This window comes from Podarcis cretensis, assembly GCF_951804945.1.
Source record: "Podarcis cretensis genome assembly, chromosome: 2".
Classification (NCBI taxonomy): domain Eukaryota; kingdom Metazoa; phylum Chordata; class Lepidosauria; order Squamata; family Lacertidae; genus Podarcis; species Podarcis cretensis.
The window spans coordinates 92,018,552-92,044,606 of record NC_137171.1 but is presented as its reverse complement, the minus strand read 5'-3'; the positions used below and the strand labels follow the sequence as shown (position 1 = coordinate 92,044,606).

Sequence of the window (26,055 nt, the reverse complement as noted above, 5' to 3'; positions counted from 1 at the left end):
TGCAATCTTAAATCTCTGTCTTTGGCAGATGTGTTCTGGATTGGGCGAGCTAATGGCAAGGGTTGGAGGATCTAGTAAGTAGATGCGATGATTTGACACACTTCTTCTAACTGCATGTGAAGGGGACTGAGCCTCAAACTCTAGGCATGAAAAGGAGGTAGTGTACCACTGAGCTATGAACCTGTTCTCTAGCCCGTGTTGTGATAGATAGGTAACGTCTCACTTTTTTTATTTAAAAGGTCCTTCACATGAGAATCCAGCAGTGTGAGCTGTTGCCTCAGTCTGATGCAGGAGCCCTTATGACATTGAAATAAACTGAGTGTAGAGCCATCAGTTTTCTTGTATTTATTTCAACTCATAGTAAAAACAGTCAATCATCCTGTAGGAGTCAGGTGGTCCCTGCCCAGATCCCAGGCTATGTATATTTCATTGACACCCTCAATGATAAGCTAATTCAAACTCTCCTCCTGGAGCCAGATTGGACAGCTCCTACGGGCCAATCACATTGCTGCATTCTAAAATCCTACCTGCCTATTGTTCTGGGATCCAAGCTCAAGACATAACAGACATACATGACACAGGGCTGGTATTTATTTATTAAATGACCTTCTAACCAGCCCTTCAGGGTACATTGCTGTCACAAAGTGGTTTACAGAAGGGGGGGAAAAGGTGCAAAACTATTGAAGTTGGGTCATTGGCCACTTTCTGGAGTAAGAACCAAAGAACATTCAGGAACAGAGGGGAAACCAAGAGTCAAAACCAGGAACACATGCCATGCTAGAGTTCAGGTAGACTTTGTTGCTCAAATGAGACCCAAGTGGAAAGGAAGCTCTCTCTACTTGTTCTTCAGCCTGGGTGGGAAGAGTCCATCCAGAAGGTTCTTCAGTGGCAGCCTACCACTGCAGTTCACTAGTTTACCACAAAGGGCAGCCATACACAACTTCCTGCAGCAGCTCCTGACAGAAGTACATAAAAACTTCATAAATATCAACCAATAACTAGCATTCTTTTTTAAAATATACAATTTCCAAACCGTTTATTTCAAAACCAGTTGCAGCAAAAACATTTCCAAGCACACCAAATGTGAACTAGAATAAAAACATCTTCAAATTTCTGCTAAAAATGGCAGTGGCAAAGCTGGGGATGGAATTCTAAAAGTGCTGGGCTGTTCGTATAAGAAAAAGCCCTGTCTCTGGTACTTTAAAAATCTTACGGCTCGTTCTGGTGAGCTAGAGGGAAGGGCATTGGATGCTGAACTTCAACTTTCTAGCAGGTTAATATGTCCTGTGGGATCAGCCTTTGCTTCAGTGGTACCATATTGCAGCAAGGGGCCATACTGCCAGACATGTGTGTGAAAACATCATAGTGGGAGCCCTCAAACGGCCTCGGTCCAGTATACCTGAAGGAGCGTCTCCACCCCCATCATTCTGCCCGGAAGCTGAGGTCCAGCGCCGAGGGCCTTCTGGTGGTTCCCTCATTGCAAGAAGCAAAGCTACAGGGAACCAGGCGGAGGGCCTTCTCGGTAGTGGCGCCCACCCTGTGGAACGCCCTTCCAGCAGATTCAAAGAGATAAACAACTACCTGACATTCAGAAGACATCTTAAGGCAGCCCTGTTCAGGGAAGTTTTTAATGTGTGATATTTTACTGTATTTTTGGTTTCTATGGAAGCCGCCCAGAGTGGCTGGGGAGGCCCAGCCAGATGGGTGGGGTATAAATAATAAATTATTATTATTATTATTATTATTATTATTATTATTATTATTATTATCAAATAGAAGTATTACTGGATTTACAGGTTCAATCCCTGGTATGTATTTATTGAAGGTTTATTTTAGCAATTTTAATAAACTAGTATTATAAGTGATCATAAACACCTTTAATCAAATTTTTTCCCCAGTGGCAGGTGGCAATAATTAAATAATCACATAAACTAAAAATACCCAGTTTTAAAAGTCAGTATCTGTGGTTGAGAAAGATTGTTCCTCGAAACCCTGGAAATCTTCTGCCCCTCAGAGTGGCCCTAAATGGACAGATAGAATGGCCTGGTATAAGACAACAGCCTGTGTGAGCTACATGGCAGAATGCCCAGTTATCCTTGAGTTTTGAAGTTATTAAAGATCTGGCCTCTTTTCCTCCACAGCAACACCTGCCATTTTTATGGGAGCCCTTAAAATCTTAGAATTTCCTCTCAATTGCAGTATTTATTCCTGGTGGTTCCACTTCACTGAAGCTTTGAGGTGTTAAGAACTGGAGGCGGCTTGCTCAGTCAGCACTTCTCTGCTCTTAAAGCACACGAGGTGATATATTTTCAGTGACTCGTTCCCTTATCTCTCAGAGATGAAGTACACTTCTAACCGGATACCTCTCAGCATTGCCAGGATAGAGAGAATTCAGAATTTCTAAATATACGTAAGGCTGGAAAAACAATGGCCACTCTATTCCCTTGAATTCTTTTTCATCACACTGACTGTTCTGGCAGTGCTACTCTATGCATGCTTACTTACTCGAGTAACTCCTCCTGTGCTAAGTTAGGTTGGGTTAAAGTCAGCTGGCATAAGGTATACCAGATCCAGAGCCCACTTAGTGAGCTTGGGGAGGGGAAAATGTCAGTGGAGTGGGACCCATCCTGGCAGAGTGGGGGGGGGGGGTGGAACAACCCACCAGAACACATCACCATGGAACTGTGGTCTTCGGCTGACGCCCAGGAGAGAGTTCTTGAGCCCCCACTTTTAACTCAAGCATGTCCCAACCCACCAGTTGAAGACCAATACAGTGGTACCTCGGGTTACATACGCTTCAGGTTACAGACTCCGCTAACCCAGAAATAGTAACTTGGGTTAAGAACTTTGCTTCAGGATGAGAACAGAAATCAGGCTCCGGCAGCGCAGCAGCAGCGGGAGGCCCCACTAGCTAAAGTGGTGCTTCAGGTTAAGAACAGTTTCAGGTTAAGAACGGACCTCCGGAACGAATTAAGTACGTAACCAGAGGTACCACTGTACAGTTGTACCTTGGAAGTCGAACAGAATCCATCCTGGAAGTCCGACTTCCAAAATATCCAGAAACCAAAGCGCAGCTTCCCATTGGCTGCAGGAACCTCCTGCATTTGGGTTCCAAAATAGCTTGCAAACTGGAACAGGTTTGCGGCGTTCAGGAGCCAAAACATCCGAGTACCAAGGCGTTCGAAAACCAAGGTACAACTGTAGTTGACAGTGACTGGCAATGGCTCTCTGGGGTTTCAAGTAGGTTCAATCCCAGCCCTATATAGGTGGTGGCATCTGGGACCTTCTGCGTGTAAAGAAGAAGAGCTATGTTCTTTCCCCTAATTGTGATGAATGAAAACAAGTTTTCCGTGTTTCTTCTCCATGTGTAATGTTAGTCTTTGGGGATTTCTTTTCTTTTGGTTGGGGGGGATAAGAAGAAAGAATGTTAAAAGTCTAAACCTGGATCCTGCTGGGTAACAAAATAATTTAAAATTATGGTGTGTTTGTGGTTTCCCCCAACCAGTTTGTTGACAACATTTGTTGAATACACATTAGCAACCAAAGGGAATGAGATATTAGCTGGGAAATTTGCCTCAGCAATTTTTTTTTAAGCAAATAAAATATGTATGCCTGGTAAGAAACAGGTGTCATGCTTGGTGTGCTGATAAAAGACAGGCAACACCTATTTGCTTCATTTGAATTAGAATTTAATTCCCGGGTGGACAAAAAATGTATATCTATAAACATGATACTGCTGCAAGCATTCCCTGACCTTGTCTGGGGAATAAATTAGTATATTTTGTAACTGCAATACTCACCACATGATATCATTTGTAGATGTTATAGAGACACTAATCCTAAATAGGGCATGCAGGTTCAAATTAACTGATAGCATACAGGTATATTTATTTGCAATGAAAGATTATCAGTTGCACAATAGACTTATCACGTTTTGATGGTGAGACACACAGACACCTGAAGGGCCAGAGAGAAGTGTCTCAGGCCTCCTAGAGCAATTATTTTGTTAGCAAGTGTGTACCAGGACTTCCATGTGTGCAGCCAGCACTCAGGTATGTTTATCTACACACTGCTGAGAGGGTTAGGATATTTTGCTGGAGTTATGACATGCACTTGTTATGGATGTGTGTTAACCCTTAACCTTATGCCTGCAAAAAGCTCTCACACAAATAAATAAAGCTTGATTTAGTACATAAAATAGGAGTGACATAACCTATAAAAATGCTACTTAGACAGCAAAGCTGCAGTCGAAGCAGGTTGTTGTTGTTGTTTAATCGTTTAGTCGTGTCCGACTCTTCGTGACCCTATCGACCAGAGCACGCCAGGCACTCCTGCCTTCCACTGCCTCCCGCAGTTTGGTCAAACTCATGCTGGTAGCTTCAAGAACACTATCCAACCATCTCGTCCTCTGTCGTTCCCTTCTCCTTGTGCCCTCCATCTTTCCAAACATCAGGGTCTTTTCCAGGGAGTCTTCTCTTCTCATGAGGTGGCCAAAGTATTGGAGCCTCAGCTTCACAATCTGTCCTTCCAGTGAGCCCTCAGGGCTGATTTCCTTAAGAATGGATAGGTTTGATCTTCTTGCCGTCCATGGGACTCTCAAGAGTCTCCTCCAGTACCATAATTCAAAAGCATCAATTCTTCGGCGATCAGCCTTCTTTATGGTTCAGCTTTTACTTCCATACATCACTACTGGGAAAACCATAGCTTTTACGATACGGACCTTTGTTGGCAAGGTGATGTCTCTGCTTTTTGAGATGCTGTCTAGGTTTGTCATTGCTTTTCTCCCAAGAAGCAGGCGTCTTTTAATTTCGTGGCTGCTGTCACCATCTAAGCAGGTAGCCAAGTACAATACATACACACATTGATTAAAGGGTAAAAGATTCCCTAACTATTCTAAAAGGCCTACAGAAACATGAGCATGACAGTTTTGCCATGAACCCACACTAGAATTGGATCGAGAGCAGGGAATGAAAGTAAACCTGTCCTTAAATCAAAGCAGAAGTGTGTGGGCTCCTGGGGAGTGCAGGGTATTATTCTCAATCTTCATTAACAATGAATCCCAAAATCAAGGATCCCCTCAAAACCGGTGCCAAAGTTTTGTAGTCATTTTGTAGCAAACCCCCCCCCCATGTTTTTAGTGTCCCACAAACAGAGTAATTGATACATCAAATGCAGGTGCCATGGGGGTCAACCCAAAACCAATGTTGTCCAGTCCCCTCAAAACCGGTGCCAACGTCTGGTAGTTGTTTTGAAATGTTTTTTTAATGAAAACCCCGTGTTTTGTAGTGCCCCTCAAATGAAGTACTTCATACATCAAACCTGGGGGATTGTAGTTCACACAAAAAAACCCATCGCCATGCGATTAACTCCAAACTGGCACCAAACTTTGGCAAAATTTTTGCAGAAAGCACATCAAGGTATACATGAAGCCAGTGTTCCACCTTAATGCTATTTTTTTCAACCTTAGGGTACTGAACCCACATTTTTTACGCTCCCAAAAGTGGGTTGCTGCCTTTCTCAGTGCCATACTAGACTTACCCTCCTTCCTCTTTGTTTTTCAATGCATGTATCTGACTGGTGCACAACCACAAAACAGCAAGGCAACTAACTGTCTCGTAAGTTCACATTCTGGGTAATGCCCCCTTCCATTTTCTATTGTACGGTAAGCTTTTAAGTTTAAAAAACACAAAAGTTAGGAACTCTGTTGGTATAGAACCAGTTTTGTGAGCAATATAGTGAAGTAAAGAGTAGTAACTATATATTGTACTTACTTTAATCAAAAAGGTTGGAATTGGATCCCTTTATCAATCTGATTAAGAAAAGAAAGTTGTCTAGTATAAAGGAAGAGTTGTCAAATTATAAAGGTAGAAAACAGCTGGGCTTTTTTTCAAAAAAAACCAACAAGCAAGATTTCAGAAAAAAATTCTTAGGTCATTATCTGCAGAGAATTTGAAAATAGATGTGGCTGGCTCAAAAAAGAGAGAGAAATTGCTTTTCTGTATAGCCACAACCAATTATATCAAATCCAGTACATTCACTGCATGAATTGCCACCATTGTTCCTGCTTACGTATTAGCTTTACATGAATGCAATTCACAATACCCGCTGGCAAAAATCTTCAGTGTGTGCTATTTAATTGGTGTTCCAATAGAAAAGGGGGAGAAAACACGGCATTAAGGCAACAATTATTATTTTTTTGATTTTTTTTAAATTCAGCTCAAATGTTGCCATGTCAACAATAAAGTATATCTTTCACACAGAGACACACACAACAATGTGGCCACCTGAAGTGCGCTTCTTGCTTAATGAGAGCATCCTTATTAGTAAATACAGCAAATGAAGGACAGGAATGTGCAGGAAAGAACTTATGAATGTAAGAAGAGCCTGCGTGGTGCAGTGCCAGTGTGGAGAGCCAGTGTGGTGTAGTGGTTAAGAGCGGTAGTCTGGTAATCTGGGGAACCGGGTTCGCGTCTCCGCTCCTCCACATGCAGCTGCTGGGTGACCTTGGGCCAGGCACACTTCTTTGAAGTCTCTCAGCCCCACTCACCTCACAGAATGTTTGTTGTGGGGGATGAAGGGAAAGGAGAATGTTAGCCACTTTGAGACTCCTGAAGGGGAGTAAAAGGCGGGATATCAAATCCAAACTCTTCTTCTTCTGCTGCTGCTGGATCAGGCAAAGACACAGCATCCTGTTTCTACAGTGACCATCCTCATGCAGGACATGAGCGCAACAGCATTTTGCCTGCCTGTGATTCCTGGCAACTAGTATTCAGAGGTATATTCCCTCTGACATGCTTATGCTGATGGAGTGATTTCCTTTGGCAGTATATTGAATTCCTCCCTATATGTAAACCTATTTATTTTTGACAAGACTACCTCACGGAGCCATGGGAGCAGCCATGCTCCCCACCCCCATACAATCCCCTCGAGAACAATGACCCATGTTGCATCATGGTATGCCCCACGGTATGCCCCACAGAGGACCTTAAGGTCCACAAATGGCAACATTTTGGAGGTCCCAGGTCGCAAGGTCTCAACTAGGTCCAGGGCCTTTTCAGTACTGGCCCCGACTTGGTGGAACGCTCTGTCACAAGAGACTAAGGCCCTGTGGGACTTGACATCTTTCCACAGGGCCTGCAAGACAAAGCTGTTTCACCTGGCCTTTGGTTTGGACTCAGTCTGACTCTTATGTTTCCCTCCCCTTATGGCCTTGATTTATCGGCTACTTTAAAATGAGGCTGCATTTTAAATTGCATTTTAACCTGTATTTTAAATTGTAAGTAAGTGGCCATTGCATCATGTCAACAAGAATATTTTTTTTCTTTCTGCTGCTATTCTACCTGGAAGTCCTTTTTATCCTTGTTTCCCCATACCCCTGCCCCCAGTCCTGAACCATTTTTATGGCACCTTGCCAGTAAGTTATTAAAATCACTCAGTAGCAACATTTCCTTTTTTATTGGCCACGGAGGTCTAGAGAGCTTCTGTAAAGCATCTTAATAGTTTCATTAAAAATATGGAGTGTACTGTTCAGACGACATAATAAAAACTGAGGGGAGGTGTGCTGGGCCAGAATTCTTTCAAGCCGGATTTCCTTTCCTCCCATTCATTCCTCCTCTTCAGATTTAAGATCAAGAAATAAATGTACTTTTGCTTGAATGCTGAACAAATAGGGGGAAATGATCCGAGGACTCTTCAGTTACATTAATCAGAGGTCAAGCCTAGCTGCTTATTAAATCAATAATCTTAACTACATAAGAAAGGCAAGCACTTTGATTACTGTCCATAGCTGTAATGGTTTCTTTAGTTACTTTAAGAAGAGCGGAGGTGAAATAAAATAACCGGTAAGAAAAGCACCAAATGAAATTGGGCCAATATCTTATGTGCAGACACAAACTACTTGGCTTGAAATGAAATAATGAAATTCACTGTGCTCTATGCACAAGTACAATAAAACAGGTCAATAATTTCATTTTATAATTGGACTGTATTCTATTTCCACCCCTTTATGGAAGACAGCTTATGCTGAACTCTGCTTCATATGCCTCTCTCCCAGCAGACCTTCAGTATACCTTCTTGGGGGAAGGGGGGAATCCTTCCAGTAGCTATTCATTTTCAGTCTGAAGATACCACCCTTCCCACTTGCTTAGGAGTATTTGCTTTAAAACTGTGAATGGTCTACAACCTCGAAGTGTACCGCCAACCAATTCTAAACTGATGCAACTCATCTTAATACGCTCTACAAAGTTTCAAGTCAATTCTCCATTTCAGGTTGTCTCCCTTATTGCGGCAATATAAGGATGTAGGCACAGTATTACAGCCCGAAGGAGGCTGCTGCTACAAAATATACTCCTCGCTTTATAATGCAGCAGTGTGCCCATAAAAGTGCATCTTTGATTATTATTTTTCTTAAATCTTAAGTTTTTACAAGGTGTGCTATCACTAGTTTCTCAGTGTGCCTCACTGTATCAAGATTAACCCCCCACCTCATTTTTTTAAATTGAGAAATGCCTGGAAAGTCCTACAGTATCAATATCGTGACATAATGAAGAAATGTCTTATTTGTTCAAAACTCAGGCTTTCTTCTGTCTCTTAGCCCAGTTGTAGCAACATCGAGAGTGGGAGACAAAGGGGAGAACTCTTGTATATTCTGGGAATGTCCTTACACCCTTCATTTGAAGCAGACACACACAGAGAGAGGGGGGGCAGGCTTGTAATTTTGCTGCCCCCCCCCATTCCAACCTGGTCCCTGAGACATGTCCTCTCTTGCTCCCTCCCATCAGTTCAGGCCTGAGGATATATAAAAGATATGATAGAAAGCCAAACTCGATGTGACTTGCAACACGTTGTGAACGATGTCTGCATTTGATTGTTAAATAAAACAACTGCAGGAATTGGAGGATCCCCCCCACACACAACTTCTGCACACAGAGAAGGATGGTTTATCTGTTTCCTCTCTAGGCATGATACAGACCAAAATCGGCTCCAAAACATCCCTTTCATGTAGTTTATGTTGAGAGATAATGGTTAACTTTATGGCTGATCAGTGAACCATCCCACTCGGAGTCCAACACTAACCAGCGGGGTACTGTAAGTACTTGGAGTACTTAGTTTGTTTAGGGACAACAGACAAAAGCCTAAACTGACATCAGTGTTTCTTGGTCAAGAATCTGTGATCTGAAGCTTTGAGATTGGCAGTGGTTGCTGTGAAAACAGTGCAATCTATCCTTGAGAAATGACTCTAGGTAAATAATTGCTGCAAGAAGGAAAAGTCCACATCATGGAAAAAAACAATGTAACAGGTTCTCTCTTTGTGTCCCAAATGCATATGGATTTTCTCTGGAATTTAGAGCATGACACTATTTCGGCATGGAAATTCTCCCACGCCTGCTTCGTGTGCCTCAGCTGGAGCGTGGGAGGACTTCGTTTGATGCCAAAATAGAAAAATAGTGTAACAGCAGAAGGGAATTCACAAGGTTTATGATGAGTGGAAAAAGGCTGAGCTGCTTTCTACATTCATCTGATGGTTTCCCACTGTAAAACTCTCTCATTAATTATATAGATGAAATGGTGATATTATTAAGATGCATATATGTGTGACTATGTGGATATAAGTAAGGGGAAAGATTGGCTGTAGGAATTAGCCTTACACATACAACACCCTGCATTCTCTGAATGGATTAATGAATAATTGTGAACATATATTTCAATGTTTCAGTGGGAATATATATTTTTGTTTGATCTGTTTTTCCAAAGCAGCAGTTGCTGTGCTATTTACCTTACCCCAAAAAACCCTAAAATGAATTATTCTGCTGTAATTACAAATATTAATAACACAGGCAGAGAATAAATTAGACCATTTGATGTTAGCTAAGTGTAAAAATATTCATGCAATAAAATCCTGTGGGTATGAAGTAAATACATTTATTTTCATTAGAGGAATGTCAGAATAACTACTTATGTCCTTTGGGGGAAAGGAGCATACTATACCTCTTTATTAGATACCCCAGCCCTGTACAATGTTAATATTTCATTCTGTTCATATTCAAGCATCCTGGTCTGCATTGCTGTTGCAGCCTTTGTCTGCCTTCACACTCATTGTAACATGCTACTTGTTATCTTCCGCCTGTTCTGCCATTGAGAACTTCTTGGATCATTCTTTGTCTAGCTCCTTTCCTTTGACCTTACTGCCTTGGGTGACCCTGCTGGGAGTACGAGACTCCTGACGGCTTCGCTTACAAGGGTCATAGGAATGTGCAAGCCCACTCACCATGACAAGGTGATGATCCAATGAGTGAGGCTTGTGGAATGCCCTCCTTTTAGAAGCATGATGGGCACCAATACTTTTGGGCACCCTCCCTTCAGATGTCAAGATAAAGAACTATACAACTTTAAGAAGACATCTGAAGGCAGCCCTGTATTGGGAAGTTTTTAATCCTTGATGTTTTACTATGTTTTTATGTATGCTGTAAGCCACCCACCATAATAATAATAATTTTAGATATATACAAAGAAAAAGAAAAACAGCTGAGCTGTGGGGATGGAGTTATGCCAGCTGAGCTGGGAACCTGCTGGCTGAGCTGGAGATCTGCTGGAACCTAATTCCCAGAAGAACTAGGTTAGGGATGCAACCTTAGATCATTAGTCAGTTTATGATAGCTCAGCCTGCTCTGTAGTTTCAGTTGATCTCGTTGCTTAATTTGGTTTTATGATTTAAATGTGTCTTTTGTGGTTTTACTTCCTCTGTATTCTGTCCCGCACCCTGAGATGAAGGCAGAGTATAAATAGTCTTAATAATATAAACAAAAAGATTTTGATATAAAAACAATTCATCTGTGGATTTGGCATCCAAATGTACCCATTCCCTCTACCTAAACCTATATGCCATTTTCATCATCCGCTGAGAGGCAGCAGCCTACCAGGTATTGGGCTGGGGCGGGGATGGGGATGGTATAAACTGTTTGTTTGGGTATGTGGGTGGGTGGGTGGGTGTGTGTGTGTGTATATATATATATATATATATATATATATATACACAGTGGTGCCTCGCAAGACGAAAATAATCCGTTCCGCGAGTCTCTTCGTCTAGCGGTTTTTTCGTCTTGCGAAGCATCCCTATGAGCGGCTTAGCGGCTTAGAAAAAGGGGGGAGAAAGGGAAAAAACTTGCAAGACTCGCAAACCCATAGGGAAATTCGTCTTGTGAAGCGCCTCGAAAAACGGAAAACCCTTTCGTCTAGCGGGTTTTTCGTCTAGCGAGGCATTCGTCTTGCGGGGCACCACTGTATATATATCTCATACTCTTTGCTCATACTTGGAGAAGTATCTTGCCTTTCTGTATGGCTGCACCACAGTAAGCTATTGTTATATACGGAAGTTATTTTGAAGCAGAACATTGTTCGCATGCTGGACTCTAAAACTGAGATGGAAAATGACTGTGGTTTATATGTTTCCTTGAGCCAGGGCAGCAAACTAACACAAAATTGATTCACAATGACAAGAGCCAAATGCAAAATCAATGCAAAGAAGAGAAGAAGATAATGCTCACATTCAATATACAAACGAGAAAATATTGTCATGCAGCTATGCAGTTACAGTTGTTATTTAGGCCCAAAGGGAGCAATGTTCTTCAAGTATGGATCCAAAAGACTCGTCCTAAATTTAAAATGTTGTTTTACCCAGTGACCCTGTATCTTTTTGTGTCTAAGGCTGAGGGGGGAAAAAACATTATCACAATGGGCCTAGGTTGCAGAAAGAAATAAGTAAATAAATACCAGGGGAGCAAGGATGTAGAAAAAATGGGGGTCCTCCAGTTGGATGGCCACTGCTGCTTCTGAGCACCTTCCTTGCTGTGCACCTCCTGCTGCCCAGGCAGAACCCTTTGTGCTAATTGGCTCTCAGCAGCAGCAGTGTCGCCACAGGCTGGCAGAAGAGGAAGAAAGCGGCGAGGAGCTGCACTGGCTGGCCTGTGAATTGGGATACCAGAGACAGTGGCCTTGAAGCTTGCAGCAAAGGAAGCAGCAGAGCTGGAAGGCTGCAGAAACCTCTCCTGGCTGCCCTTCTGTGACTCACCTAGGCTTCCCATCCACAGCCTCTCATTACACTATATTTCACAGGAGCCCTCTGTCTGTGACCATGTGAAGTATTGTGTGACAACAGAAAAGTGCACCTGTACATATAGAAAGAAGTGCAATTTTGTGAACGACTTAGAGATATAGAACTTTTCTTAAATAAATAATTTTCACTATGTACAGGAACCATGGTGCTTGAGATATGTCTGGCTAATAAGCATCGCTGTCAGCGGATGAACAGTTTTTAGTTTGTTTATTTTTTATTTCATTAAATCAATTTGCATGTTACCAATACTGCAGTTTTTCAGTATTGATCATTTGAGACACAGAAGGAACTGTAAGGTAACTTGCAATCTAATTAAACGTTCCACTTGTTGGGGGGGGGGAGTGATCTTTGATATGTTTCTTTTCATTCCCTGTTACAGCAGCACTGCAGAGCATGAAAACAAAAAACAAAAATCGAATGTACTCTTAATAACTAAGAGCCCCAACAGTATTTTCCCATGTTTGCAATTTGTAAACAGTCCTTGGCTCTTTGTCTGAATACACACCAAACCATTCACAAGTGTCAGATCCACTGCAAGGTGGCAAACTAGGCTGTGTGAATCCATCATGACTCCATCTAACGATGGGTCAAAATACAGCTATGAGTGTTGAACTGACTTTCCTTGTGCAGGTGATATTTGAAAAAAAAAATCAAAGAAAGGGGAATTTAAAAAATGGATGGACTGAAGCAAGTTTTCATTTAGAAAGCAGCCAAATAGATACCACCACTGAGCTTGGCAGGCGATTTCTAATCCTGAAATGCTTGGCTTGTGTTGAGAGCATCGTGATCATGGCTAGTCATTGCACTTCCATTGCAGTCCCATTAGTATCTGTCAGCATAGCATCACCCAAGCTGAGACTGCTGTCTGGGTGTTTGACCCACATTGACATTGTGATCCACCCATGTCTCTGTAGCCAGCTCTCATGTGAGCTTTCTTTTTTGCAGGCATAAAGGTCAGCTTTCTGACACCAAGCTAGTATTTAGCTTATGTATCTATTGATTTACAATACCTCTTATTTACAAAAGGTCTCTCTGCATTTGATTGACTGCTTTAAATCCTGGACGCGTGAACAAATACTGAAGTGGTAAAGCAGTAGAACTGAGGGCAGCAAGCTGTGTTGTTTGGCTTGTCAACACTGCTATTGTATTCTCATATTATTGTTTGCAGACACTGATGGGATAAAAGGCTCGCTTGCATCTCCTCAAATTTCAGCAGGCAAAAGACACTGTGTTCCAATTAGGGTTAGAACCGGGAAGATATGAGAATTGGAGATGATTCTCCCTGGGTGGCAATGGAAGTTTGCTGTGCCTCAACTTCACTTATAGCCAGGAAAATGGGAATAATACTGGGCTTCTCCATAAGGGCCTGAGAAATGCATTATATTAACAATAGAGATGGGCTATAAAATCAGTTCGCAACACCGCTGTTGCTGCACTTAAGTCTTCCTTTTAGGATTTATATATTTGTTTATGTGTTGTATCATTTAAGGAAACAATGTTTAGAGTCCTTCAGGTGTCTGACTTAAAAGCATATTTGCAGAGCAATCCAAAACCTGGCTGAGTATTGGTGGGGCATGGTGGACTGGTGGAGCTACTTCTGCATTTGCAGTCCAGTTGTTCATTCCAACTGGAGCAGAAGGGGATGGAGCTAGCATAGGGATTGGTCAAGCGATAACAGTGGGGCCAACTCAGGCAGAATTGGGGGCTCTGTGTGGATGGAGACCTCTGTGGAGGGAGACACCACCCCATCCAAACCTGCCCTCAGCATGACAGACTGGGAGTTGGTTCTAGCAGCTGTTATTCATAAGCATGGCAGCAGATCATAGCTAGTAACCAACCATAGCGCTTTCCTACATGAATTTGTCTAAACCTCTTTTAAACCCATCCAAGTTGGTTGCCATCATGGCCTCCTGTGGAAGCAAGTTCCATACTTTAACTATGCACTACATAAAAAAATACTTTCATGGGTAGATAAATCTCACCAATTGAAATTAGTGAGATTTAAATATGTGTAACTTTGGCTGTGTCCTGAGAATTCACAATGTATGGTGTAGTGATTAACTTGTAAAGTGTGGTTGCTAAATGCAAAGTGTACAATGGCTATATTTTAGTATCTTCAATAGCTACTTCCTAGAAACTGTAAATGTCTACTTTGTTATAGGTAGAACTTCAATCAGCAGCAGCAGATGCTTTCACCGAAAACCCTTTGTCTATCTGAAATCCTTCTTCCCTTTTCATCAGAAGAGCCTCACATTATTCTAGCTCCTATTTGTGGTCCGTCCCCTGTTGGTTCACCTTCTTCAATCATTTCCCCTCACCAGCTACCCACTGAGCAAGCATCTAATTGAAACATTTTTCACTTTTTAAAGCAATCCTGCCTCGTCCATAGCCTCAGAACCCTTCCCAAATTTCTTAGTATGGAAGAATGAGAGACTTTTGTTTCAGCACTGACCACCACCACCCCTTCACAAATAGTCAGTTTGCTAGGATGTTTTGAAACAGCTTTATAATAATAATAATAATAATAATTAATTTTATTTATATCCCGCCCTCCCCAGCCGAAGCTGGGCTCAGGGCGGGCTAACAACAATCAAAATAATCCAACGATTCTAAAAACATTTCATTATAAAAAATTAATTAATCAGCTGAGGTTTGTCTTGGAATCATGTTGTTCCCCCTTGCAATAGGCATAGCAAGTCCTAAAACATCAATCTTGTATATGAATTATTTATGTAATAATAATAACAACAACAACTCTCTCTTTTAGGATTTGATACCTACTTTACTTCCCGCACACTGGAGAACAACAGAAGAAATGTGTGGTTTGCAGAATACTGGGAAGAAAACTTCAATTGCAAGTTAACGATTAGTGGGTCAAAAAAGGAAGACACAGATCGTAAATGCACGGGTAATTTCATTCTCTTTGTCCTTCCCATGATTCTGTACGTGGCCTGCATAAAATGTCTGTGTAGCTGGTTGGAGATAAGTTGAGAAAGGGAGACAGAGAGAATTTTTATCTGTTTTATAAAAATTGGAACTCAGAAGCACAAGTCTTACAAAGAAGAAGAAATAGATTAAGTAAAAAAGACACTTTTTCTGTTTCTGCCTGTCCATCCTCTAGTAACTGACATTTTTCATTGATTTTTGTGCTCATGAGAGAGAGAGGGGGGGGAGGTGTTTGTATCATTTTGAATGTTTCCTTTATAAATTTATTTCATAGAAGAGAAGTTGTAATCTGGCAAAGAGCAATGCTTTCTCCTGGTCTGGAACTGAAATAGATTTGAGTAGGGAATGCATCTCTCTTTGAGGGGAGATACCTATATAAGATGTGAATATATGTAAGGACTTAAGAGGAGCCCTGCTGGGATCAAGACTAACATCTACCTAGTCAGTCTTTTTCTTTACACAGTGTGAATGAAACCTAGAAGTTCCATACAGTAATCATGTTTAGTGGCCATTAATAAACCTTTCTTCCATGAATTTCTCCAATTCCCCTTTATAGCCACCTGCATTTGTTGAATCAACATATTTTTATGGTGATTCCATGAATTAGACATGCATTGCTCTCCTGAATCTTCTGACAATCAGTTCCATTGGGGTATCCCTGTGCTTGAGTACTATTGGAGGCTTTTGCATGTACCACATGTGATGTTTTGACTGAGCTATGCACCATGACCCAAGATCTCTATCCTGGTTAGTCACTGTCAGCTCAGTAGTGCCAGTTCAATCCCACCAATGTGACATTAGGATTATTTTAACAGCTATGTGCATACTGTTACTTACGTTAAGAACATTAGTAGATTCCCATCCAAAGGCCTATCCAGTCAAGTGGCCCAATGCATATGCAACACGCGCAAGTGGAGTTGCTCAAATCCCTTGTCCTACCCTCCGCTTTGACTACCCTCTTCTCCATCTTTTCCAGCTTCACAGAATCCTTTTAGGGGAGCACACACCATTCCAAATGTAGTCAGACTGTAGATTTATACAAAAGCATTGTGAGATTGGCAGGCTGTTTTCTGTTCCTTTTCTAATGATCTCAAACATGCAATTCGCTTTTTTTCCACAGCAAATGCACACAGGGTCAATGTTTTCATCGATCCCTTTCTTGCCTAGTCTTTACCTCTGCAGGGCTGGCGCATTAAACGAGTTGTTTGTGAAAGTAACACTCTGGATCCAACCTACCGTAATTGCAACGGTTAACAAAAACACCATGGGAGCCTATGGCTGGGCGATTACCAAAGGTGATCATGGTAGTAAAGATGTGATATAAACATACACACTCCCACCACGGCCACTATCAATGCTGCCTTTGAAACCGAGAGTTGAGTTTGCTCTACAGTCTGTTCCCACTACCACTTTGTTAGGACATGGCTTTGCACAAAGGGAGAAATAAGATGAACGTATCAGGCAGTCCGAGTCAGTGCAATCTTGTCTTCTGCCTGACACCACACTAGAGAGATTTCTTCTGTTTGTATGCACAAGCGAACAAGAAAAATAAAATAATGGTTCTAATGTAATTCTGCGTTTGCTGTGTCTGCTTTGCAGATATATCCAAGTGTGGCCATATTTTCAAGTGCCTCTGGATGTGTTTTCCTGCTTTAATGTACCAACAAACTCCCTCCCTTTAATGAACCATGCTTCTTTGGAAACCCAAACATTTGACTGTAGTTGTGGCAGTTTTCCCTCATTAGATACCGTCTTAAATGTTGCCTGCCTTGTGCTCAACAAGGCATAATGAAGTGATATTGGGGTGACATCACCCTAAATGTCACCTTGTTGGATGGTAGGTGACTCGGAGAGCTTTTCTAATTACCAGAGTCTGTAATTGGCCTGAAGGTGCACTTCAGTTAATGGTATAGAGAATGAGCTGCTTAGGGGAAGAGATGCCATAAATGGCAGCTATTTTGTAAAAGACAGCGAGCACTGTATGTTTTTTCCCCATGGAGATTCAGCAGGAAAAGAAATGTGTCAGGCATACAAATTTAAGGCAGTAAGCATCCCGTTCTGATCTCCTACTTACTCTGGCATCTTTCAGTTGGCTTCTGTGGGAATTCTCCTGATTGAAGCTGGGGCAAGAAGAGGAGACAGAACAAAATGAGAAGGCCAATTCAGTCTCTGGGTTTGCTTATGGAAAAGAATGCCTTTAAATAACACATAACTTAGTCTACTGTGGAAATAAAGAGGCTTAAATTGGAACAACAGTATTGTGGTTGGCCCCAAATTTATGCCTTCAAAAATAAATAAAAAATGACTGCACTCATATATGATTTCTCAGTCACTGCACTCACTCTTTAAAATACTTAGAAATAAATAAATGGTTCAAAAGGCCAAAGAATAACACAGCAGCATTCTCTCAAGCCTTTGGTGATCTTCAAAGGAGCAGATGTCACAAACTCCCTGCTTAGGTTTCAGCAGTTCAATAAGGTTTACCCCCAGAAAAGTATGCATACTATTGTGACTTCAATATTTGTGCTTCTATGTTCTAGTGTTCTTGCTGACAACATAGTACCTTCTTAATGCTGCTGCTTCCAGTTGCAGCTAAGTGCCATAGTGTCAAAATCAAGTATGGACAAATCTGTTTATGACACAAGAGAGTTTGTGTGTGTTTGTTCATTCATATGTTAATAATAATAATAATAATAATAATAATAATAATAATAATAATAATAATTTATTTATACCCCGCCCATCTAGCTGGGCTTCCCCAGCCACTCTGGGCGGCTTCCAAAAAATATTAAAATACTATAATACATCAAACATTAAAAGCTTCCCTAAACAGAGCTGCCTTCAGATGTTCCATCATTCTGCATGTTTCCTGTAAATTTTGCCATAAAACACACTTTTTTTGTATCTGCATTATCCTAAAATACACATTTTCATATGCATTTTAACCCCAAATATGTATTTTAGCACTTTTTTGAGCCGAGAACTGTATTGCAAAATTCATAGAAGTGTGGGGGGAAATCATTAACTGAATTAGGCCTGCTAGCTTTAAAATGTGGACTGAACGAATCCCTCAATTATCCCTAGCCAAAATATAAGAGTAAGAAATGTTATTCCAAGTATGGACTAAGCCCAACGTCACTTAACCCACATTTCAGACCTTTGTTGGGATTGTGTGAATTGGTGTAAATGCCTATCCATAATAATTGCAAATGAATATTAATAGGAGATATGTTTTTAAAATAATAAAAAACATGCAAAACAATACACACCAGAGCAGTGAGGCTTAGTTTTAGGCTAGATCAGCAACTCTGTCATCTGTCTATCATCTATCTATCATCTATATCTATCTATCATCTATCTATCTATCTATCTATCTATCTATCTATCTATCTATCATCTATCTATCTATCATCTATCTATCTATCTATCTATCTATCTATATCTATCTATCTATCTATCATCTATCTATCTCTATCTATCATCTATCTATCTATCATCTATTATCTATCTATCTATCATCTATCTATCATCTATCTATATCTATCATCTCCCCCCCCCCGTGTGTGTGTGTGTGAAGTTAGTTGCCCTTCTCAGTCCTCGTTAAAAATTGTGACAACAAAACTTGCATAGAATAGCCTAGAGAAAGGCAGAAACTAATGAGGGGAAAATGAGAAAAAGAAAGCCTCAAATGAACAGCCCAAGGGTTGATAATGGAATATTAGCTATAAATTGAAATAAATAAGAAATCTGAAAAGGTGCAGCAAGGGAGGGGGCTTTCTCAGCACATTCCACCTTAGGGAAAATGTAGTCTGTGACATTTCAAGCAACTTCATGATGTATAATTCAAATCTCAGAGCATATTTCAGAAGACGGGTTTACATGAAGGTAGAGAAATCTGCTGCAGGAAGGCACACTTTTTAACTTGCTTGGAGAGAAAGTATGCCTTAGTTTTATTTGTGGATAAAGTCACTTGACTTCAGAGTGACCTTGCCTCTGCAGTTCTTGCTGTTCGAGATGAAGTATCTAAGGCCATAGTCAGTGGGGTGTTCTGAGATCAGTTTCCGCTTATGCAGACAGCTTAGGTGGACAAGGTGTTTGTAGCTAGATGTCCAACCACACGCCCATCCGCCCTGGCTTATTAATTCTAGCAGAGGAGGCTGATGGTTTGGTCCAGAGCATCTGCAGGAATATGTGTACCTGTGTTTGTATGGGTTGTGGGATGCGAGGAATTGCTAGAGAGTGTGCCACAGTGTGTGAGATTGTGGGGAGCATTTGTCAGGCTGTGTAGGGTTGCAAGGGGTGTGTGTGTGTGTGTGTGTGCTTGGTTGTGGGGGCTTCCTGTGTGTGTGAGGGTGGCAGCACTGTGAGTCTAAGTCAGGGCCGGATTTAGGTTTGATGAGGCCCTAAGCTACTGAAGGTAATGGGGCCCTTTATATGTCCAGCTGTCCTTTGTCAGCAACAAATTTTTATGTTGAATGTATGCTATATGGTAATGTATGGACCTAATAGGTGTCTAAAGCCATTTGCTGTATGTAGGTGTGTGTGTTTTTTACCTTATATTTTGGAAATGTACATCCAGGGTTTTTCTCCCTTTAATTTTTTTGGGGGGGCCCTAAGAGAGTGGGGCCCTAAACTATAGCTTGTGTAGCTTATACGTAAATCCGGCACTGGTTTAAGTGTAGGATTTAGAGTGAAGTGAGACAGTGAGATCTCTAGCGTATGTGTATAGGTACTTTTAACCCGGATAACAACAGCAATTCCTTTGAGTTTTAAATGGTTCAGATTTGTCAGGGGCATAAATGACATTCAGTGAACATCTTGAAATCATTTCTTGTTTGGGGATAATGGAAACTGTGATCCTTTTATGAACATATAATTTTAATGTAAACTATGAATGCTTATGTGCCGGTTTTTTTATTAAAAAGAAAATAAAAAACAATGGAATTTGTCTACCTGCCTTGACAGCATATAGAGTGGCTTTGAAACTTGAAATCTAAGGCAGGAGGTGAATCAAGGTTACTTTTTTTCTTTTTCGCAGTGCCCACCCTGCACCACACAAGGGCCTCATGTCTCACTCTGTCAGCTTGGACACCAAAGAAATCATAACAGACATTTTGTTGTTCAAAGCAAAACCAAGCTGACTAGAAGGCGGAGACACTCTTGCGCAGCTCAAGTGGGGAGGAGGAGGAGAAGTCACTCATTTTGACAGAGGCCTAGGTTTAAATCAGAGGGAATTATTTTAGCAGCAATTTGGAGGAGGGATGTTGATGGAAGTTTGATAGTTTGTTTCACCTGCTCCCTCCTTGCTCTTTTATAGAGCAAGGGCACTTAAAAGAGTGGTGGACTAGCCAGGGTTTCTCCCACCTGTTCAAACCGATTTCCATTTACCAACAAACATTACACTTCATTTAATGATTTCTCTCTCCTTCTCCTTCTTGTTTTAGTGTTAATGTTGGCTATCGTGCTTAAAGTGCTATGCTTCCACTCCCAACCTTAGTTGTATAATTGTGGAGTGTGAGCTGCTTTTTATTCCAGTATTTTGTTGTTTCTTTTTTAATCTCTTAGTCCTGCCCAAATCATCTTTAAAAACTCCTAGCACAAAAACCTGTGTATGCATTAATGTGCATCCAAATTGATTTCTCAGAGGCACCTCTCTCATGTCTGTATGGTTGGTTGGTTTATTTGTTTGTTTGTTTTACCGCCCTTCATACATAGATCTCGAAGTGGTTCACAACAAACAAAAACAAAATGCATAATAAAAACAAGAACGCAAAACCTCCACATAAACCAGTACCTCTCCTCCCCCCAAGCCCTTTCAGAAACACATTTAAAAGAGTATCAGATGTTAATTTCCAGACCAACTGCCCTCAAAACAGTGGAAGAGGTTTTAAACCATTCCTCTTTTATCTACCTTAACATTGCAACAAGTGTTTGTGTGTGTGTGTGTGTGTGACCCCCACAAAGCTCTGGGTGTATTTGCCTGGAATTTGGCACGTTAAATCTATTCTGGAGGGACTGCTGTTCCTGATAATTTTATCTACTTCCATCAAAAGGGGAGTGAAATATTATAAACCATTCTTATACACTTGTAAACATATATACCACAGCGTGACTCAGAACATATTGAGCTGCTACTCAAAGTGACAGACTCAAGTACAAACTGAATCTTGTGTCTTGTGCACACCCTTATACGCTTATTGATTTTTATAAGAATACAGTCCAGTCTGGATAAATATGTGTAAGGTTTTTGTTTTTTTTTCTGAGTTTCAGAATCCAGAAATAGCTACTCTGAGTTTGAGAGCTGTTGGTCTTTTGTTGAAAGTGGCAAAAAGCTTTGTAATGGGTCAAATTCCTTTCTTTGATAAATATGCACAACTCACACTAAACACAGTAGGAGCTGTGTGTACATGCCTGAGGGCAGCTTTCGGTCCAGTGTGTGCTTCTAAATGACAACTTTAAAGGCAGCAATTATTTATTTTTTGATAGAACTTGGCAAGTACTGAAGATTGCTACTTTTCTTACCAAAATGCTTCTAGGTTTAAAATACATAGATTTCATCAAGGGAGTTTGTTTGGCCTATTTATTTGCCCACCGAACTATATATTACAAATCCTTACAAATGATTACTCTTTGTTCTCCAGAACATCACACATCCATTTTAAAATAAAATAATACTTTGGGGGATGTTTTATGTTTTGTTATGGATTGAAAACCTTAGTCTTTACTTATATCATTCTTAGCTTGGGAATTAGCCAACTACCAAATGTAAGTTCTTTTGATTTCTATTGATTTCAGTTGCTGAGATTTACAGTGCAATCCTATAGAAGCCTGCTCAGAAGCAAGCTCCATTGAGTTAAATTGTATTTATTCTCAGTTGTGTGTATAGGATTACACACCCAAACACATGCAGTGAAATAAATGGGAGTTAACCAAGTCTGCCCAGTGCCTGATTTATGTATAAGCTAAACAAGCTTTAGCTTAGGGCCCCACTCTCTTGGGGGCCCGAAAAAAAATTAAAGGGGAAAAAACTGGATGCACATTTCCAAAATATAAGATAAAAAACAAATAAAATAAAACCTACATACAGCAACAGTGTTTTGTGTTGTGCAGGCTCCTATTTGTTATGCACAAATGGCTTTAGATACCTATTAGGTCCATAAATTATATCAGGCATCCCCAACCTTTGGCCCTCCAGATGTTTTGGACTGCAATTCCCATCATCCCTGACCACTGGTCCTGTTACCTAGGGTTCATGGGAGTTGTAGGCCAAAACATCCGGAGGGCCGCAGGTTGGGGATACCTGCCATATAGCATATATTCAACACAAAAAACAGCGACAATTTGTTGTTGACAACCACCACAGGTGGCAGGACTCACGAGGAAATGGAAATCTTTATTTCCCCCCCCCCTTGTTCTTAATGTAGATCTTCACTGAGCCCTTCTTTCCTGGCAGAGAGCAGGGAGCCATTTTGGGGGTTGCCTCAAGTGCTGAAATGTCTTGAGGCAGCCCTGCCTGCTGCCTGAGGCAGCTGCTTCACTCTGCATAATGGTAGGGCCCAATCAAACTCAGCCTCCTACACTGAGGCCTGCTGGGTATTTAAATAGCAGAATTTATTGCATTCATAACAGCAGCGTGCCAGGGTGCAGAGCAGTAGCCATGCCCTGGTGGCTGCAGTATTGTGCACATACACACTGTGGGCTGCCAACAACAAACTGGAGTTCCCCCAGGCTCTCCCCGTTCCCGACCCAGGAAGCATACGGTACTCTTCATGCACTGGACAGTTGAGCTCGAACCAATGCCTCAAATTACAATAAAGGAGATTCTGACTAAACATCAGGAAGAACTTTCTGACAGTAAGAGCTGTTCAACTGTGCAACAGTCTCCCTTAGGAGGTGATGAACTCCCCTTCCTTGAAGGTTTTTAAGTCAAGGTTGGATGGTCACCTGTTGTGGATGCTTTAGCTGAGAATTCCTGCATTTCGGGGGGTTGCACTAGGTAACCCTTGGGGTTTCTTCCAACTCTACATTTCTAGGATTCTTCCCAATGCTGGAAGGCAGGGCTTTGGTGACAGTACTTACCAGTATGGAGTCCTGGCAGCTCTCGTTTTCACCTGACCATGTCAGCCATTATGCGCATTATCTGTGTATGGTTACCAGCACCTCATTTTTTACCAAAGGAAAAACTGCTGGAAGGGCAGCACTATTGCTCGGCAATAGAAATCATTAAGAGTGACTGTTATGTAGTAATTTGTAAAATGGATGGTGTTGGAAGTAAATAAGAATATGAAATGCAGTAATATTAAATCATAAAGACCCATCAAGAACAGCACATGGGAAACCTCTTGAACGAAATTGTCTTAATTTGGAATTAATTTGTGTAATTGGGTTGAAATTGGAAAATCAATAAAAATAATTGGCACAAAACCCTATTGCTCAGCCTCGCCTTGCCCTATGCACTGCTACTGGTTTCTACTGGGATTCTTATCTATGGCTGCTGGGGTTATTAGGTTACAGGGATACAGAATTCCCCTTAACAGGAGTTCGCATCTAGCAGCCAGTGAAGTAACTTGGAGCTTGGCTGGTTGCTGCAAAGGCTTTTGGGCAAATTCTACTGGGCTGGGTTTGACGATAATAACTGTGATTCAAATCCACACAGGCTTTTCTCATTACCAGTTATGGTGGATGGTACTCTGTGAGCTGATGGGTGCTTTGTTTTGGCAGAGTTAAAAACCAGAGAACCACTTTCATGCACTGATTACATAACCGGGTCAGAGGCATTATCTTGTTGATTGCAAGGAATGTTTATGTCATATGCATATAGATGAGCAATCAACCTTTGTGGTCTCCAAGTGGCCACACACATCTTATAGATGCCGTGTAAGTGGGACTGATAAGTTATTTTGCCGGAATGATACTTTCATATGTCTTGGACAGAATATAAAATTATTTGGGGGAGCGGGTATACATGGTATCCAACTAACCTTTACTCTAAGTAGACCCATTGAAAACAATAGGCCTATCTTAGCTGTAGTCATTAATTAAAGTGGGTAGTTAAATACCACCCTATATTCATGAGCTGTAAAGGATATTTTGTAGAGAATCATTGAAAGTCTAACAAAAGGCTATTTGTGTTGATACTGGCTTTAAAACTACTGGTATTTTGAACCATATGAGCTACAGTGTGTCAGGCTCGAACAGAACTAGCACCCCAAGGTATTGAAAGACAAGATGTCAGTGGTATGTTTATATTCACCTTAGCTCAGAGCAATTATGACGGCTTGGCTGGCACATTGGCAATGGTACAATAGAAATGGGAACGTTATTGGTAATTGCTGCTTCAGAATATAGCTCTGGTGTGTGCCTCTTAAAGGAATGTTGCTGAATCCATTTCCTATAAAGGGCATCCATCCTCACAGTTATAACCCGTTATTTAAAACCTTTATATGCAATAGTTTTTCAATGGAACCACATCAAAACTGAATAATTTTGCAGGCTTTGTTCCTTTGGGATGATGGCATGGACTGAAACAGAGATCACATCTACATGCAGAGGCCAGAATGCACTTGTGAGAAACTCCCTATTCAGATACTAGGCGCACAGAGAATGTGCAGTTGCTTCCCTCACAACCAGCTTCATATTCCTCAAGAAAATAGAACGTAGCAAAGGAATGTGAATGAATATTTGCTGCTGCTCATTTGTTAAATTTCTACACCACCTTTCATTTGAGGATCACAGGGTGGTTTACAAAGAAATCCATGATAGTAACAGCAAAACCATCCACAAAAAAACCACCACTAACATCCTGATCTGACCATTGCAAAAACCTGCATTCTTTGCAAATGCAGTCCGCAGAAGGATCATCTTATGACAGCATTCTCACTTGTTTTGGTGCATTCCATATTCCGACATTCTATATGGTCCACTTGATGACCTTGAGTTTCGGAATCAGCCTTCAGTGTTCCAATTAAGCAGAGCTTCTTGTCGTACAGTCAGCATAACCTCCTAGGAAGTTGCCTTAAGCTCGTCTTCAGACCATTGCACCATCCAGTTAGAATCACAGAATCACAGAGTTGGAGAGTCATCTCGTCCAACCCTCTGCAATGCAGGAATCTTTTGGCCCAACGTGGGGCTCAAACCCAGGAGCCTGAGATTAAGAGTCCCATGCACTGCTGACTGAGCTATCCCAGCCAGATCTAGCTCAGTGCTGTTTACATTGACTGTCAGCAACTCTTCAGGCATTTAGAAAGAGATGTTTTTGAGCCCTACATGAAAATACCATGGAGCCTTTTGTGAGTGAGGCATGTATGCTACCTTCGATCTATGGCCCTTCCATAAATCGGCCAACCCTAAATTTCTCTCTGATCTCTATTTGAGATCAGACTAGATCTCACACTTTGCTGTATAACAGGATCGCAATTCTCATCCTCCCCCCAAAAAAGCTCAACAACTTTGGCTCATCCTCCCCCAACTCTTGTCAATCCAGTGGGTAGATCACTGTCAGTTTTGGGGGTTTTTATATAGTGGGAGTAGATTGCAGTCTCTTGGAAGTTGGACAGCCCTGCTGTATAAGATTTGCAGTTTCTTACGTTCATATCTGTGAGCAACCAACCATTTAGCAGAAAGAACAAATACTTTTACCTAGTCTGTGAACTGTTGTCTTCAGTGGCCTGTTTATTATGCGACCTCATTCCTCAATTTATCTTCATGACAACTCTGTGAAGTAGGTTAGACTGAGAGATGGCGACTGGCCCAGGGTCATCCAGTGGGCTTCATGACTGAATGGGGATTCAAACCCTGGTCTCTCAGGTCCTAGCCCAACACTCTAACCACTACACCATGCTGGTTCTCACTCTTAAATAACAATATCTCTAGTGAGGTATTGTTTCTGGGGCAAAAGATCACCTGCTCCCTTCCGTTGTCTGTCAGTGACAAATATATGAAGTCCTGGAACCAGCTTTTGTCTGCCCCATTCCAAAAGTCCCCCCTCTCTTTGAAAG

The 26,055-nt window shown here is 41.4% G+C and overlaps 1 protein-coding gene across 2 annotated transcripts in view; it reads left to right on the top strand.

The window, feature by feature from the left end:
• GRM7 (glutamate metabotropic receptor 7) overlaps positions 1-26,055 on the top strand; it is a 399,138-nt gene that overhangs the window by 238,803 nt on the left and 134,280 nt on the right. For both annotated transcript variants that reach the window (XM_079959692.1, XM_079959691.1), the window contains exon 5: positions 14,880-15,020. In XM_079959692.1, coding sequence (XP_079815818.1) covers positions 14,880-15,020 — 141 coding nt within the window. The remainder of the gene's footprint in view (positions 1-14,879; positions 15,021-26,055) is intronic.